We start from the raw sequence: 18,641 nt of genomic DNA, 5'->3' as shown, positions 1-18,641 counted from the left end.
AGAGTTTCCAAGGCATGATTCTCTCTTCTTCAACAGCTGTCATATATCAGCAAACCCAAGACTCAGAAATCTACCAATTATATTTACTCCATTTTAGCAAAACTATCTTTAAAAGGCAGTAAAGTATAACACAGCCTGGAGCCAGACTGGCTGGGTTCAAATTCTAACTACGACAACTTTTTAGTTATGAAACCTTAGAAAGTTATTTAGCTTCTCTGTGCCTCAGTTTCCTTATCTTTATAATGAAGACAATAATAGTACCTTCCTCATATGGTTCTTATATACAGGTTGCATGAGTTTTAATGTGTATATTTTATAAAAATAGTATATTTTGTAAAATAGTAACTGGCACACAGAAAACACTGTACAAAACTATCATTTTATTATTGTTATTGAATTTACTATTCTTTTTCTAACCATTAGACCACCAGGGAGAATTTACTATTCAGCTAGTTATAGCCCATTGTGCTTCTTGGTAAAATATTTTTACTGATATTATGAAAATAAATAATTCACATTTCTAGAACACTGTATATTTTAAGGAATTATACTTTATATAGTAATAAGATGATTACAGCTTTCCCAAAGCTAGGTTAACCAATTATGGGAATAATCAAATACTTAGTTCAATTCATAAATCCATGCTTGAAACAGGCATGGAACATATTAAAAGAGAGAGATCCAAGTCAGCGAAGCCCACAAGACAGAACTGAGGCACACAGTAGGAGAGGTGAGGTAGGGACATGGAATTCTACAAGTGTAACCTCGTCCCCAAAGGCCATGGGGCAAAAGTAGAGCCTCATACTTGGTTTAAGGCTCAAATTTGGACACTCTCTTGTTCTAGAAGATTTGAAATACCTGCTTTTTAAAAATGTGACAATACTAATCATCACCAGAAACTAACTCAATTTCCCAAGTAGCCTTCTAGGCTGCAAACTCCAAAATACCAATCATTGCATTAACACATTGGTTTATTATGAAATCACTACAGTACAATGACCTAAAATTAAACTAATCTTTCACTCTGCTTTCTACTCTGGAAGCATTGGTTCAAACCACTTACATATTAACACTCACACTATTCCTTTATTTCTCAGTCGCACTTTTTACTTCAAAGCAGTGATTTTTGTGCCACCATAACCCCCTCCCACTCTCCCACCAAGGATATCCAGATGGCTGTCACAATTAGGGGGTGGTGTGCTGTGCTTCTGTGAGTAGAGGCCAGGGAGGCTACTCAATATCATACAGTGCCAAGGACAGTCCCCACAACAAAGAACTACCTGGCCCCAAATGATAATAGTGTCGAGGTTGAGAAAACCTGCTTTAGAGTCAGAAGACACAGGCTCAAGTCCAAGTCAGCTATGTAATCCTATGTAAATCACTTAATCTTTATGAGCCACATCTGTAAAAAGTGGTTAGCAATCCCTTATTAACAGGGTATTGTTAGGATTAATGATATAAAAGCACTGTGTAAACCTTAAAGGGTTTACCAAATGCTAATCTCATCTTAATCCTTTGAACAAAATTTTTTCTCGTTTTAAAAAACTTAATGCTAAACGGAAGTATACAGAAAAAAAAAATGATTACATTGCTTTGTCAGTTTGAGTAGGTGTGTTTCCAACAAGGCCAGCTGTTCATTTATCTTTTCAGGCAATAGTATCTGCTGTGGCTTCTTAGTCTTTAAAGACTTCTTAGAAGAATCCTAGAAACATTGGTTAAATGTCAAAATGTACTTTAACGTGTTGCGACAACTGTCATTTTCAAACAACATTCTTTAAATTCTGTTTTCATACTTTCATACTTGGTAGATAAAACTATGATCCACATAACAATATTAATTAATAACAATGAATAATAACAGTTATTGTGCTCTAATTAAATATAGACATAGTACTGTGTTTCATGGAGATTGACCAAAATACTGCTTCTTTTCCCTCTCCCTTTCTCCCAGTAACTTTCATCTACCTAGCCAGCCCCCTCCAAAACCTGCATTCTCAAAGCAGCCGAGGATATGTCTCTAAAAATCTTGAAAAGACAATTCCCAGCCTGCCCTCAGAAATGCACCCCTTTATTCTTTTTTCCCTTTCTTTTTCCCAGAAGGAGCTTCTTTACAACTAACTAATTGCCTTTGCTACTTTGCCTTTCATTGAAACATAAGGAGATCAGTAATTAGTGGATTAAGAATTGGCCTGTCTGCGCACTCAGGCTCACTACCAGATTTTTTCTGTCTAAGCCTGAGAACTGACCTGTTAATGTCTCTTGTTCAAAAAAAAACCTTCCAAGCCCCTTCAGGTTTAAAGGAATCTTGAGTAGCTCTAATAATCCCTGACTCCTATAAATTAACAATCTCTACAATCTTAGATGAAAGAATCACAACCTTCTGCTGGACTATAAGCTTCAAGGAGAGAGGCATGAGGCCTGTCCTACCATGATGTGGAAGGCCCTGAGTCAAGGCCTGGGTGACATAAAAAGGCTGATGGACTCTGAGAGTAGACACTGCATGGCACAAAAACAAACAAACAACCCTCAAATTGCTTCCAGCTTAATCAAAAATCCCTCTAGACAAAACATCCTCCCAACTAGAAAAAAAAAAAAAAAAGTATTATAGCTTAAAAAGTCATCCAGTAAAACAGTGGTGATTTTTTAAAGATTTTTTGGGCAAACAAATGCTTACTTGGAAATTCAACATATCACAGAGATAGAAATGGAGCTTACTCTAAGTGAGACAGAGTCAGGGATGAGAGCCTCTACCTCCACCCAAGCCATGGAAGGGACTTCAAGTAATTCCTAGTACCCTCAGAAACCCAATGAACTGGCCAGGCACGATGGCTCATGCCCATAATCCCAGAACTTTGGGAGGCCAAGGTGGGAAGATCACCTGAGGTCAGGAGTTCAAGACGAGCCCGGCCAACATGGTGAAACCTCATCTCTACTAAAAATACAAAAATTAGCCAGGTGTGGTGGCACATGCCTATAATCCTAGCTACTCGGAGGCTGAGGCAGAAGAATCACATGAACCCAGGAGGCAGAGGCTGCGTGAGCCAAGATTGCACCACTGCACTCCAGCTTAGACTATAGAGTGAGACTGTCAAAAAAAAAGAAAAGAAAAGAAAAGAAAGGAAGAAAGAAAGGAAAGAAAGCAACCCAGTGAACTAAGTAACATTTCAAAACTTGATCTACAAAAATATGTAACTACATAGTTTCAAGGAAAGGCAATAAGCATAAGCTCTTGTAAGACTCATGCTTGGAAGGCAGATATTAAAAGTTCATCTCAAAAATTAGCAGTCTCATAAAGAAGAGAATGTAGGTGTCACAGTGAGTTTCAGAAATCTACTTTGAATACAAAGTAAAAAAATGCTGACATGTATTTGCTACATTCAATGATCCATCCAGAACAGTAAAATCTTAGATTTGGAAGAGACTTTAGAGAGCTTTTAAGTCCAATGTCCAACTGGGTGTAAGAAGCTCTCTATCATCACCTAACTGATGGTTGGGACTGGTGATGGGGACTATTCAGTATGCTAGCAGAGATTCCTTTTTCATTTTCTTGACTATAACAACAACAAAAATAAAACCCAAAAGCTCTTTACTATAATACTTTACTTATATGTAAATATAACAAGTGTAAAACTTATCAATTTTCTAATATGCTTAATAATACTACATTAACCCTAAAAGATGCAAACTAAACATAGGTTTAAAAATGAGAAACAGAAACAGTTACCTCCTCTGGCATTTCTTCTTGTTCATTACTACCATCAAACAGAGACTTGCATCCCGGTGTGATGTCCAACATTTTTTTCCCATAATTTATAATCATTACTGCCAGGTCATATTCCCTCCATGAACGAAGAATCTAATTTAAAATATTTATTAATTATCTCTGTTGGGCATTCTTGTCTATTTTCAAGTATAATGGATCATTTTTCATAAATTCAAAAGCCCCATAGAGTTTTCAGTCTAAGAATCCCCCTTTTATTGTTAAGAAATCTGTAAGTTTACCTCCAGATCATATTAACACATTGAGTGCAATTAAAGATGCATAATTCAACTATTTTAAGTAAAGGACTAATAACGGGATCTCATCAATAATAAACTTCCCATATCTCTGGGCCATATAGCCATATACCTTCTGATACAGTGAGTTAACTATTGAGAAAACAATTCCTTTCAAAAAATCCATATTTAAAAAGTCATTTGTAAAGGCCACATCACCACCACTTCTTATATTGAGTTGCTTTCTATGGGAAATGGCACAATTACTGACCTCATGATGTCTTAAGCATTTACATCACTAAGTGATTTATAAGACATTCTGCTAGAAGGCTAGGCTAGATACAAGCTGTTTTTGGCAGATTCCCCATCAACCCTAGGGGAAGTGTGCACTGTAGTCATAACGGGAAGAGGCCTATTTAGCCTCTCTCACATCCCCTAATACCAGTTCTTTGGCCTTATCTATTCTGGCCCTTACCTACCTTTCTAAAGTAACCTTCCACTACTCATCTCCTTGATGAGATATTTTAATCTTACAAAATATTGAGCCAGTTATAAAATCTGACAGTCACCATTGTGTTACAGGACTTCATGTCTTCCCACAGCTGAGCCATTTCCCAGAACAGCTTTCTGCACCTTGTTTATACAGCTTCACCTTGCCATTAAAACCTTGGCTCTAGCATCAACTTCAGGAAAGCTGCCCTGGTCAGCAATCTGATTTACATATATTCTGCTGTAGGGAAGGGTCAAAGAAGGGGACACACTCATTGTGAGCCCCTTAGAGCAACTGGGGTATAAATAAGTTTGTGTGAATTTGTTATATGCAGATATATTCTGTTGAGTATGTTAGTATTTAAGACAAGTGTATTAGTTTGTTCTCACACTTATAATAAAGACATACCCAAGACAGGGTAATTTATAAAGGAAAGAGGTTTAATTGACTCACAATTTCACAGGGCTGGGGAGGCCTCACAATCACGGCTGAAGGTGAATGAGGGGCAAAGTCACGTCTTACATGGTGGCAAGCAAGAGGGCCTGTGTAAGGGAACTCCCCTTTATAAAACCATCAGATCTCATGAGACTTATTCACTATCACGAGAACAGCAAGGTACAGAACCGCCACCATGATTCAATTACTTCCGACCAAGTCCCTCCTACGACATGTGGGAATTATGGGAGCTACAATTCAAGATGAGATTTGGGTGGGGAGACAGCCAAACCATATCAATAAATAACAACTGTTACTTCTCATGGAGGGAAGGGATATATAAAGTGGCTGAACAATAACGAGTGGCTACTTAGACCTGAGAAGCCCTATCTAATGCTAAGAACAGGAACACGTTTCTTTGGGACCAGGGCAAAGGCACTAAACTAATAGTGACTGTGGAACAGAGTGTGGCAAAGAAAGTGCCAAAACAAATTTTGTGAGTTTTTAAAAAATTTTTATTTGTTTACTTATTTTATATTTTGTAGAGGCAGGGTCTCTCAAAGTGCTGGGATTACAGGCATGAGTCACCACGTCCAGCCAAAATAAATTTTGAATGGGCAGGTAGGGTTAGGTCATGCAAAACCTTGAATGCTCAGCAAAACAGTCAAATCTCATTATGAAATGTATATGAGAGGGAGAAAGTTTTGCTATAAGGAAATAGAATTGAGCTAAGTTTTGCTATAAGAAAACAGAAACGAGTCTGCTCTCCACTCTACTTAATTTTGCCTTCTGACATATTTAGGTCCTAAGCTTACAGATAACTGGACAATCTTTTCCCCTTCTTTTAACATGCTAGTAGAAAATAATAAATGATAAAGAATTTTTTACAACCAAAGGAAAAACAGAGGACCAATTCTATTTAACATACCAAATGATGAACAGACACAGAGTATGCCAGATGTTTAGCATAACAATTTTTAAATCATGCAAAAGTAATGACATATTGAAGATGACGAATCTCACAAGTAGCATGTTAGAAAAAAATACGAATGCTTAAAGAAGAAAGACTCAACCATCTGAAAAGATTACCAATTTTTAAAACAGAACAGAGAAAAGAAACACAGCCATTTGACTAATCAGGTTTTACATGTCCTAAGAGAAAATCTAACATTCTTTATATCAAATGAACAACTGAAATCTGGGATTCAGGGTTAGTCCAGGATCCTGGAACTGTAGGCTAGACTGGAGAAAGCTTCTAGAATGGCAATTCTCAACATATTAGGGACTAAAGCAAGTCAAATGTCAAAATCCTGACATTAATATATTATTTGTTTTTGAATGTTCAGAACACATTCAGGCTGGTCGCAGTGGCTCATGCCTGTAATCCCAGCACTTTGGGAAGTGGAGGCAGGTGGATTGCATGAGCTCAGGAGTTGGAAAACAGCCTGGGCAACATGGCAAAACCCCATCGCTACAAAAAATACAAAAATTAGCCGGTGTGGTGGCACGTGGCTGTAGTCCCAGCTACTCAGAGGCTGATAAGCAAGGATTGCTTGAGCCAGGGAGGTTGAGGCTGCAGTGAGCTGAGATCATGCCTGATCTGTGTCCCAGAAACAAACAAACAAACAAACATTCAGGGTCATTTCTACAGTAACATCACTTGGATTTCAATGATTCCCCAAATGGGAGAAGAAGGGTGTGGGGGTCCTGGCCAGCAAGTCAGGAAAGGCACAGAGCCAGCTAGAAGGCTGGTGTGTGCTAAGAGAGAAAATTCATCCAAAGCTGAGAAAGGCACCATGTGAATTCCAGGACATCAACCTCCACTGGGCCCCAAATGCTGGTTGGAAGCCCAATTTATTCTAGGTCAGCATTCTCTCCCATCTTCTTCAGTGGCTGGCCCAAACCAACCTATTCTCAAATCTTTGAAAACCACCCTTACCCATCACCTCCTAACTGTCAGCAAATGACCTTGCTTCCTGTCCACAGAGAAAATGTAAGCAAAGTAGCTTATCTCCCATCCACAAACTCATCATCACACATCTGTAACTACAACCACCCTTCCCTCTTTGAGAGAAAAGAAGTCAATCTCCTATCCAGACTAACCCCTCCCACACGTGCTAGGATCCCACGGCCTCGTGCCTTCAGGGATCCTGCTCTAGTCCTCACACCACCTCTCTCAAGTCTTCATCCTTTCCCTTTCCTGGTCCTTCCTCATCAATATTTCAATATTTTGGAGTACCTGGATAAGCTGAATTGGTTTCTTTGGATTGTTTTTAGCAGAAGTTGCCACTGGCAAGATGCAAGTCACAAGCTGCCTTGAAATACAGTTTCTTTCTTTCTTCTGGAAGACATTGCAGTAACCACTGCTAGTTACTTAAACGTAAATACTTGTGTTCAGTGCCCTGGAAAGAGGGTGTAACCTGGCCTTCCCTTATTTGAAAAAGACACCCCCTCCCCTGGAAATACTCACTGATAGAAGAGCTTTTTGGGGGTCAGAGTAGGCCAAGCAGATAAATATATTCTTTTTTTTTTTTTTTTCTTGAGACAGAATCTTGCTCTGTCGCCCAGGCTGGAGTGCAGTGGCATAATCTTGGCTCACTGCAAGTTCCACCTCCTGGGTTCACGCCATTCTCCTGCCTCAGCCTCCCAAGTAGCTGCAAATACAGGCGCCTACCACCTCGCCCGGCTAATTTTTTGTATTTTTAGTAGAGATGGGGTTTCACTGTGTTAGCCAGGATGGTCTCGATCTCCTGACCTCATGATCCGCCCACCTTGGCCTCCCAAAATGCTGGGATTACAGAGCCACTGCGCCCGCCCCACAGATAAATATATTCTAAAGAAAAGTAATCTTGGAAGATAGACTTTGGGACCAGCATAACACAAATTAATGTGTGTGTGATTGTAACACTGGAGAAAGAAAAGGGTGCTTTGGATTGCATGGGACCCCCGCTTTCAATGGTGTCACCATGTGACAATGACAGAACTAACAGCAGCAGAAATGTTCTTGAGGTTGGGAGGGGTTAGGAATGACAGAATAGCTTTAGACTAATCAAACTCTTCAGTTATCCCTCTTGCCTAGTATTTGGAAGAAGGATTGGCCTCTTGGACTAAGTGCACTCTTGAAATTGTTAGAAAATTCTCTTCCCTTCTCACTCTATGCACTGTCCCCTGGTGGTGGCATCTATTTCTACTGCTTCAGTTGCAGTCCTGATACTAACAACTTCTTTGTCTTTACACACATGTCGCATCTCCCGAGCTCCAGCCTGATAGCTCCTGTTATATAAAGGTCACCTCTTTGGATACCCTATCGACTCCAAAATTCAATCTGTTCAAAACTCATTACCTTCTCCCCCTTCACCACACAAAGTTACTCCTCATGCAGGGTTCAATGAGTAGTGTTATATTCACCCAACTGCCCAGGCCAGGTAGCTGAATATTACTGCTGCCTCTTCCCTCTCCCTCCTTTATTCTTATCTATTAGAGTTTCAGATTCTCAATTCTATCTCATAAATAACTCGTGAATCCTTTCCATTCTCTCTACCTCCACTTTTTCCATACCGGTTTAGTTTATCTTCTCTCATCTTTGAACTCATCTCTGCCTCAGGTCTTATCTCCTCTAATTGTTAGCTGTTGTACAACAATAACAATTTCTTTTTTCTAAAATATAGATCTCCTTATGTCATTCCTGGGTGTGAAACCCTTCAATGGTGCCTCCCTGACCTCACAAGATGGCCATTTATCACCTGGTACCTGTCCATTGCTCAACCTTTTAAGGTAACTGAAATATTGCATTATGTCCTCCATAATAAAAGATAAATTTGATTATTTTCCCAAATTCTAAAATTGTTTCATATTTTCTAACCGATTACTCCCTGGAGTGATCAACGTTAATAATCCTATGCCTTCATATATTTTCCCAACCTAATATTTGCCTTTGAGCTTTGCTTATAGTGTCTCGCTATAAAAATGTTTTAATCATCTTGTAATCTAATTATCTATCTTTTTCTGTTTATCTTTTGAATTTTGTGGCTTATCAAGGAAAGTGGCTGACTCCAAGGCCATATAAATATCCTTAAATCCATCTAGACTTCATTTTGTTTATGGTATGAGATAAGGTTCTGGCTTTGTTTACTTTCAGATGAACAGTCAAGTTATACCAGCACCTTTCATTAAATAAACTATTATAACACACTATCATTTTCTCAGTGAATCAAATTGCTATCTTTGTCATATATTAATTTATTCTGTAGACTTGGGGGCCATTCCTGGACTTTCTATTCTATTGCACTGAACTGTTTGCCCATTACTCTGTGACATCATTTTTTTATTAAAGTGACCTTATGGCAAACTTTAATATCTATTGAGAACTTTTAAATTAATCAGCTTCAGAGAAACTCAATTAGAATTCTAATTAGAACTGTATTAAATTTAAATATTATTTTAGGAAGGATCTGCACTTCTGTGACAATAAGTCTACCTGTTCAGGAACTTAGCGTGGCCTGTCCTATGTTCAGATTTTATTTTGTGTCCCTCAGTAAGATCCCACAGTTCTTTTAGATTCTTTAACATTTTGTTAAATTTTAAATATTGTGTATTATAAGTGGTATATTTTACCCTCTCCATTTCTAATTATTGCTAGTATTTTTAAAAGCCTATCATTTTGTAAGTGTATTATATAGAGTCACTTTATACATTCTCCTTGTAATCCTAGTAATTTTTTACCAGATCTTCATGGGGTTTTGAGACCAGTACAATTACAGATAAATTATACTTTTCTAATATTACAAAATTATTTTCTATCCTTATCTAGAACATGAGAAAGAACCTCTAAAAACACTGAATCTCACTGTTAGGAGTTAGCATCTATTTCCTGTGGCTAATTTTTAAAGAAATGACTCTAGAAATTTGCCATTCAGTATGATATTTGCTGTAAAATGTTGGTAAATGTCTTTGTCATTATTCAATAGCTTCTTTCCTTTCCTAATTTATTAGAAATTTTATTAGGAAAGGTTACTAAGTGTTATCAAATGCCTTTGTGGCATTTTTCATATAATCTTATTTGTCTCCTTTACCTTGCTGTTGCAAAAAAATCAAGTTTTGTTTTAATTCTTGACAATGAGACTGTCCTAAGACCAGAAAGTGACCAAATGCCATTCAGGAGCAGAGAAGGGTGATCTGACAGAACAGATTTGAAGGACACTACATAATGACTCTCTTTGTTCTGATTAATATTTTGGGCCCTGAACTGTGCTTTTTCTGATGTGAAAATTGCCACTCCTCCTTTAATTTGTTTGCATTTTCCCAGTACCATTGTCTATCCATTTATTTTTTCAAGTATTGTTTGTCATTGTGTTTTAGGACTGTTTCTTGAAATAGTATACATTTGAACCTAACTTTTTAGCCTATCTGGTAATTTCTGTCTTCTGAATTCATTCAGCTGAACTGAAATGATCAATATACTTAATTATATTCCTTCCATCTTATATATTCTCTTTTTCCTTCTTACTTTTGCTGAAAATTAGCCATTATTCCTCCCTGTCAGTTTTTCCTGTTCCTGTTTTCTCTCTCATTCCTCCCAGTTCATGTTTTCTTCCTGTCAATTTAGAAGTCCTACTGTGCAGCTGGGCATGGTGGCTCACGCCTGTAATCCCAGCAGTTTGGAAGGGTGTGGCCGGTAGATGACCTGAGGTCAGAAGTTCAAGACCAGCCTGGACCACATGGTGAAACCCAGTCTCTACTAAAAATACAAAAATTAGCCAGACATAGGGTGCATGCCTGTAACCCCAGCTACTCAGGAGGCTGAGGCATGAGAATTACTTGAACTGGAGAGGCAGAGGTTGCAGTGAGCTGAGATTGAGGCACTGCACTCCAGCCTGGGTGATAGAGTGAGACTCTGCCTCAAAAAAGAAAAAAAAGAAAAAACAGAAGTCCTACTATGCTATAAAGTTCTGCTCATGGTTACATATTTCTCTGAGTCACCTTTAAATACGTATATAGAGAGACACATTTATATTCTATCAAAAAATAATTTTATGTGTGTGTGTGTGTGTGTGTGTGTGTGTATATATATATGCATATATAAAACACACAACCATGTACCAAAAATCTTTGCCTGCTCATATCTCCCCTTATGCCAAACAGATGGAAGTTTTAGTTCTAGGTTACTAACAAATTTTTCTTTCAAGGATGACTCTTCTCTTTAAAGAATCCCTACTTAGCATTTATATTACAAAGTCCTACTCACATCATTATTATCTATTTAATTTTAATAATACATATATTGCAAGATTCATTGCTCCCATTATTCCTCTCCTTTTTGTCTTTCCCTGTCTTGGGATTTCTGTTCTGAATCAATTGTCATTTGATAGAGTATTTTCTCAAGTGTTTTCCTCAGATAAGTACATGGGCAGAATACTTTTTAAATGCCCGCACTTCTGAAAATGTTTATTTTGCCCTGACAAATGAATGATATCTTTCCTGGTTATTAATTTTTGGACCTCGGTCTTTTTCCCTCAGGATTCTACAAATGTTGTTCCAGTGTTTTAACCTCTGGCATCGCTGATTGAAAAAAAAAAAAAGTCTGAAGCTAATTGATTCTCCTTCCATTGCAAATAAATGTTCTTTGGGTCTCAAAACTTTTAAGATTTGTCCTTATCCTTTGACTTCAGGGATTTTACCCACATGTACTTCCATGTGTATTCTTACATTAATCCTGCCTGGGACTCAGGAAGCCTATTCCTTCTCCATTTGCTTTTCTTTCCTACCTCCAGACTTCTTTGGTTTTCATGTTATGACTTCTGGATCTGCCTTCTCAATTTATTTATCACCTCTAGGTAATTCTGTACTATGTTGGAGGGGGTATTTCTTGAGCTTTCAGATTTGACTCAAGGAATACCATAACCATACTCTTCATCTATTTGATTTTTTTCAATCAAAAATCAAATTCATTTGTTCAGTAACAGAAGGGTTTTTTGTTTGTTTTCTTTTAGTTCACATGACTGTATCTCCTTAAAAGTTTTCTCTGCCTTTTTTTAAACCAACTCTTCTCTAGTCTTTTTCCAACATGGTGAGAGTAAAAACACAATGATTTTGGTGTCTGGCTTGCCCTTTTTGCCTTGGAGTACTGAGTCTCCTTCAGTGAGTAATTGCTTTTTTCTTCCTGCTAATGGCTTATGTTCCCTCAGCATCTACACAGACCAGGTCATAGCAGTCTCTCCAGCACTGGTAAGTCAGTGACCAACGGAACGAATATTATTTCCTGCTATTGAGGTCAGGCCATGAACAGATGGCAAATAATGGCTTCTTTGCTAAGGTGGAGGGTAGAAGGCTCTCTGTTGCCAGACCTCCACAGAAGCAAGCTTACATCCTAACTAAAGCAATGGATCAAATGAGCTCACCTACACAGCGTTCTTCCAGATCTCTGGTCAAATCGCAAAGGTCCTATGAGAACCACATAAAACAGGCAGGCAGATATGGACCTTCTTTGAGGGAATCACTGGATTCTGTCAACGAAAGCCTTTAAGGAACCACACAATGCTGGTCTTTGAGCCAAGCAACGAGAACAAACAAGCCGACCTCTCTGCCTCTTGTCCCTTAGTTCCTTCTCGTTTCCAAGGTGAATGAGGTCCCATAAAAAGCCTTTTACTCAGATATTCTGGCCTAAGATACCCCCTCCAGCCTTTACCAACTGGCCTGCTCAGGCTACTATAATCTGCCAAAATAAAAATCAAAAAAGAGAAAAGTCAGGGATGTGTGATTAAGCTGCCATCTATTCAGAATTGCTCATCTCTTTACCTTAAAACAAATAGCCTTCCTGCAAGCCTTTGAGCTACAATAAATACTTTCAAGTATTTCTTCTCATTAAAGCCTAAATAAATGTTGTTAACTATTTTGTTTTCCAATATTTTTGTAACAAACGCAAAACACGTGGGAATACAGTGATTCTGTTTACAGACAACACTAAGCACAACTATGGCTCTATAGACCTCTTACAATAACTCTCAAGTCAACAGGTTGGGAATCCATTGCTCCACATGAATGGTCTGTCCTGCTTAAACTTGCCCACTCAACTGTAAGCTAAAATTGGTCTAAGTCCATTCACTTGCATAGTCCTTCATGCCCTCTGCCAACAAAGCTGTTCCTCCTCCATTTGTCTCAGCTCTACTCTTCTTCTTGCTACAAGGTTATCCTGTCTAAAGTAGGCTCAGCCCCATAAATCTGTCTCCTTTAACTGCTTTTATTTTTGCTGATAACACTTAAAGCTTCATGAAGTTATATTTTATGTGTATGTTTGTTTTCTGTCACCCCCCACTAAATCACAAGCTCTGTGAAACATCGTTGGTTTCTTTTTAAATAAAGAATGTCTACAGGTAGGTATACCTAACTCTAGTTTGTCTCAGGACCTGACAAACTTTGTCTTACATTCAACCAATTCACCAATTATTTTACCTGCTTGGTCTCAGGAGGCATTTGAGTTGGTAACTCTTGCTCAGAGCATACCTAAGTCTCATCCCCAGAGTGAAGCCTTCCCCAATCATCCCATCCCTTAGTGGTCATCTTCCTGTATCCCTGTTTTGTCACCACCATCCATTCATCAACTAAACTAGAAACCTGGGTGTCATTCATTATTCATTCTTCTCCTCCTATAATTACTATGGAGTTTTCTTTAATTCTTCGTGCATATGTCAAGAACCCAAACCAGTGCCTGACACAAATAGGTAATTGTAAATATATATTGAATGAAGGAATACAACAAAAATGAAAAATCTGTTTCTATCCTGACCACACTCTTGCCTATGTCTTCTCCCAGGTTTAGATATCCAGATACAGCACTCTTGACTGGCACAGTCTGAATTCACCTCTCCAGTTTGTCCTTTGTTGAGTTCGGGGTCCTGCACACCAATCTCAGAATCATCCTTCGACTCTGCCTAGTCAGCCCTTTCCTTCAGGCCTAACATCATTGTTTACATTCCAATGTCATGAGATTAACACACCCCTCCATTACTCACTGACTCTTCACTTATAATCTGGCTGTTTGGTTTCTTGATATCTTCTAAGTCCCACTATCTCAATGGCTGGGTTAAGATACTTAAAGTCTGCCTGCAGGTTCCACTGAAATCACAACCTGATAAGATGATATGCAGGTTTACTGCAGTATAATAAATATATAATTAATGTTTTAGGGTTTTGAAACAAATATGCTCTGTGTGACCTTATATAATGCCTATATAATATACAAATGCAGTCACTTCCAAGATGGCCAAATAGGAACAGCTCCAGTCTATAGCTCTGAGTGAGACTGACACAGAAGACAGGTGACTGCTGCATTTCCAACTGAGGTACCTGGTTCATCTCACTGGGACTGGTTGGATAGTGGGTGTAGCCCATGGAGGGCAAGCTGAAGCAAGGCAGGGCATTGCCTCACCCGGAAAGCATGAGGGGTTGGTGGATTTCCCTTTCCTAGCCAAGAGAAACCATGAGTGACTACACCTGGAGGAACGGTACACTTCTGCCCAAGTACTGCACTTTTCCCACGGTCTTCACAACAGGCAGACCAGGAGATTCCCTCCTGTGCCTGGTTTGGCAGGTCCCATGCCCATGAAGCCTTGCTCGCTGCTAGCGCAGCAGTCTGAGATCAACCTGGGATGCTAGAGCTTGGCGGGCAGAAGAGCATCAGCCATTGCTGAGGCTTGAGTAGGTGGTTCTATGCTCACAGTGTAAACAAAGTGAGGGAAGCTTCAACTGGGCAGAGCCCACTGCAGCTCAGCAAGGCCTACTGCCTCTCTAGATTCCACCTCTGGGGGCAGGGCATATCTGAACAAAAGGCAGCAGACAGCTTCAGCAGACTTAAATATCCCTGCCTGACAGCTCTGAAGAGAGCAGTGGTTCTCCCAGCACGGCAATTGAGCTCCGATAATGGACAGACTGCCTCCTCAAGTGGGTCCCTGACCCCCATGTAACCTGACTGGGAGACATCTCCTGCCAGTAGGGTCCGACAGACACCTCATACAGGCAGGTGCCCCTCTGGAACGAAGCTTCCAGGGGAAGGATCAGACAGCAATATTTGCTGTTCTGCAGCCTCTGCTGGTGATACCCAGGCAAACAGGGTCTGGAGTGGACCTCCAGCAAACTCCAACAGAACTGCAGCTGAGGGGCCTGTTAGAAGGAAAACTAACAAACAGAAAGGAATAGCATCAACATCAACAAAAAGGACATCCACACCAAAACCCCATTTGTAGGTCACCAACATCAAAGAGCAAAGTTAGATAAAACCACAAAGATGGGGAGAAAACAGAGCATAAGCGCAAAAAATTCCAAAAAACAGAATGCCTCTTCTCCAAAGGAACACAACTCCTCAAGGGAACAAAACTGGACAGAGAATGAGTTTGATGAGTTGACAGAAGTAGGCTTCAAAAGGTCGGTAATAACAAACTTCTCCAAGCTAAAGGAGCAGGTTCTAACCCCCACATGGAAGCTAAAAACCTTGAAAAAAGGTTAGACAAATGGCTAACTAGAATAAACAGTGTAGAGAAGACCTTAAATGACCTGACAGAACTGAAAACCACAGTACAAGAACTTCGTGAAGCATAAACAAGCTTCAATAGCCGATTCAATCAAGTGGAAGAAAGGATATCAGTGATTGAAAATCAAAGTAATGAAGTAAAGCAAGAAGACAAGATTAAAGAAAAAAGAATGAAAAGAAATGAACAAATGCCCCGAGAAATATGGGACTATGTGAAAAGACCAAATCTACATTTGGTTGGTGTACCTAAAAGTGACAGGGAGAATGGAACCAAGTTAGAAAATACTCTTCAGGATATTATCCAGGATAACTTCCCCAACCTAGCAAGGGAAGCCAACATTCAAATTCAGGAAATACAGAGAACACCATAAAGACACTCCTCGAGAAGAGCAACCCCAAGACACATAATTGTCAGATTCACCAAGGTTGAAATGAAGGAAAAAATGTTAAGAGCAGCCAGAAAGAAAGGTTGGGTTACCAACAAAAGGAAGCCCATCAAACTAACAATGGATCTCTCGACAGAAACCCTATAAGTCAGAAGAGAGTGGGGGACAATATTCAACATTCTTAAAGAAAAGAATTTTCAACCCAGAATTTCATATCCAGCCAAACTAAGCTTCATAAGTGAAGGAGAAATAAAATCCTTTACAGACAAGCAAATGCTGAGAGATTTTGTCACCACTAAGCCTCCCTTACAAGAGCTCCTGAAGGAAGCACTACACATGGAAGGGAACAACCGCTACCAGCCACTGCAAAAACATGCCAAATTGTAAAGACCATTGATGCTATGAAGAAAGTGCATCAAATAACAGGTGAAATAACCAGCTAGCATTATAATGACAGGATCAAATTCACACATAACAATATTAACCTTAAATGTAAATGGGCTAAATGCCCCAATTAAAAGACACAGACTGGTAAAATGGATAAAGGGTCAAGACCCATTGGTGTGCTGTATTCAAGAGACCCATCTTACATGCAAAGACACACATAGTCTCAAAATAAAGGGATGGAGGAAGATCTACCAAGCAAACGGAAAGCAAAAAAAAAAAAAACAGCAGGGGTTGCAATCCTTATCTCTGATAAAACTGACTTTAAACCAACAAAGATCAAAAGAGACAAAGAAGGCCATTACATAATGGTAAAGGGATCAGTTCAACAAAATGAGCTAACTATCCTAAATATACATGCACCCAATACAGGAGCACCCAGATTCATAAAGCAAGTTCTTAGAGACCTACAAAGAGACTTAGACTCCCACACAATAATGATGGGAGACTTTAACACCCAACTGTCAATATTAGACAGATCAATGAGAGAGAAAATTAACAAGAATATCAAGGACTTGAATTCATCTCTGGACCATGCAGATCTAATAGACATCTACAGAACTCTCCACCCCAAATCAACAGAATATACATTCTTCTCAGCACCACATCATACTTATTCTAAAATTGACCACATAATTGGAAGTAAAACACTCCTCAGCAAATGTAAAAGAACAGAAATCACAACAAACTGTCTCTCAGACCACAGTGCAATCAAATTAGAACTCAGGATTAAGAAACTCACTCAAAACTGCACAACTACATGGAAACTGAACAACCTGCTCCCAAGTGACTGCTGGGTAAGTAACAAAATGAAGGCAGAAATAAATAAGTTCATCGAAAACAATGACAAAAAGGACACAATGTACCAGAATCTCTGGGACACAGTTAAAGCCATGTTTAGAGGGAAATTTATAGTACTAAATGCCCACAGGAGAAAGCAGGAAACATCTAAAATTGATACCCTGACATCACAACCAAAAGAACTAGAGAAGCAAGAGCAAACAAATTAAAAAACTAGAAGACAAGAGATAACTATATACCACTGCTCAATGAAATAAAAGAGGACACAAACAAATGGAAGAACATTCCATGCTCATGGATAGGAAGAATCAACATTGTGAAAATGGCCATACTGCCCAAGGTAATTTATAGATTCAATGCCATCCCCATCAAGCTACCAATGACTTTCTCCACAGAATTGGAAAAAGTTTTATATGAAACCAAAAGAGAGCCCACATACCTAAGACAATCCTAAGCAAAAAGAACAAAGCTAGAGGCATCACGCCACCTGACTTCAAACTATACTACGAGGCTACAGTAACCAAAACAGCATAGTACTGGTACCAAAACAGATACATAGACCAATGGACTCAGAAATAACACCACACATCTACAACCATCTGATCATTGACAAACCTGACAAAAATAAGCAATGGGGAAAGGATTCCCTATTTAATAAGTGGTTCTGGGAAAACTGGCTAGCCATATGCAGAAAGCTGAAACTGGATCCCTTCCTTACACCTTACACAAATTTAACTCAAGATGGATTAAAGACTTAGATGTAAGACCTAAAACCATAAAAACCCTAGAAGAAAACCTGGCAATACCATTCTGGACATAGGCATAGGCAAATACTTCATGACTAAAACACCAAAAGCAATGGCAACAAAAGCCAAAATAGACAAATTGGATCTAATTAAACTAAAGACCTTCTGCACAGCAAAAGAAACTATCATCAGAGTGAACAGGCAACAAACAGAATGGGAGAAAATTTTTGCAATCTATCCATCTGACAAAGGGCTAATATCTAGAATCTACAAAGAACTTAAACAAATTTACAAGAAGAAAACAACCCCATCAAAAAGTGGGCAAAGGATATGAACAAACACTTCTCAAAAGAAGACATTTATGCAGCCAACAGACATATGAAAAAATGCTCATCATCACTGGTCATCAGAGAAATGCAAATCAAAACCACAATGAGATACCATCTCACACCAGTTAGAATGACGATCATTAAAAAGTCAGGAAACAAAAGATGCTGGAGAGGATGTGGAGAAATAGAACGCTTTTACACTGTTGGTGGGAGTGTAAATTAGTTCAACCATTGTGGAAGACAGTGTGACAATTCCTCAAGGATATAGAACTAGAAATACCACTTGACCCAGCGATCCCAATACTGGGTATATACCCAAAGGATTAGAAATCATTCTACTATAAAGTCACATGCACATGTATGGTTATTGCAGCACTATTCACAATAGCAAAGACTTGGAACCAACCCAAATGTCCATCAACAATAGACTGGATAAAGAAAATGTGGCACATATACACCATGGAATACTATGCAGCCATAAAAAAAGATGAG

The 18,641-nt window shown here is 38.9% G+C and overlaps 1 protein-coding gene across 1 annotated transcript in view; it reads right to left on the bottom strand.

Annotated features, from left to right (window-relative positions):
• The window catches only part of CFAP54 (cilia and flagella associated protein 54), a 380,538-nt gene that overhangs the window by 248,466 nt on the left and 113,431 nt on the right, over positions 1-18,641 (bottom strand). The window contains exons 27-28 of the mRNA XM_025402762.1: positions 3,725-3,856; positions 1,588-1,702 (exon numbers count right to left, since the gene is read on the bottom strand). Coding sequence (XP_025258547.1) covers positions 1,588-1,702; positions 3,725-3,856 — 247 coding nt within the window. The remainder of the gene's footprint in view (positions 1-1,587; positions 1,703-3,724; positions 3,857-18,641) is intronic.

The sequence above is a fragment of the Theropithecus gelada genome, chromosome 11, assembly GCF_003255815.1.
Source record: "Theropithecus gelada isolate Dixy chromosome 11, Tgel_1.0, whole genome shotgun sequence".
NCBI lineage: Eukaryota > Metazoa > Chordata > Mammalia > Primates > Cercopithecidae > Theropithecus > Theropithecus gelada.
Note: the sequence above shows the minus strand (reverse complement) of the source record. Positions and strands in the feature narration are given on the sequence as shown.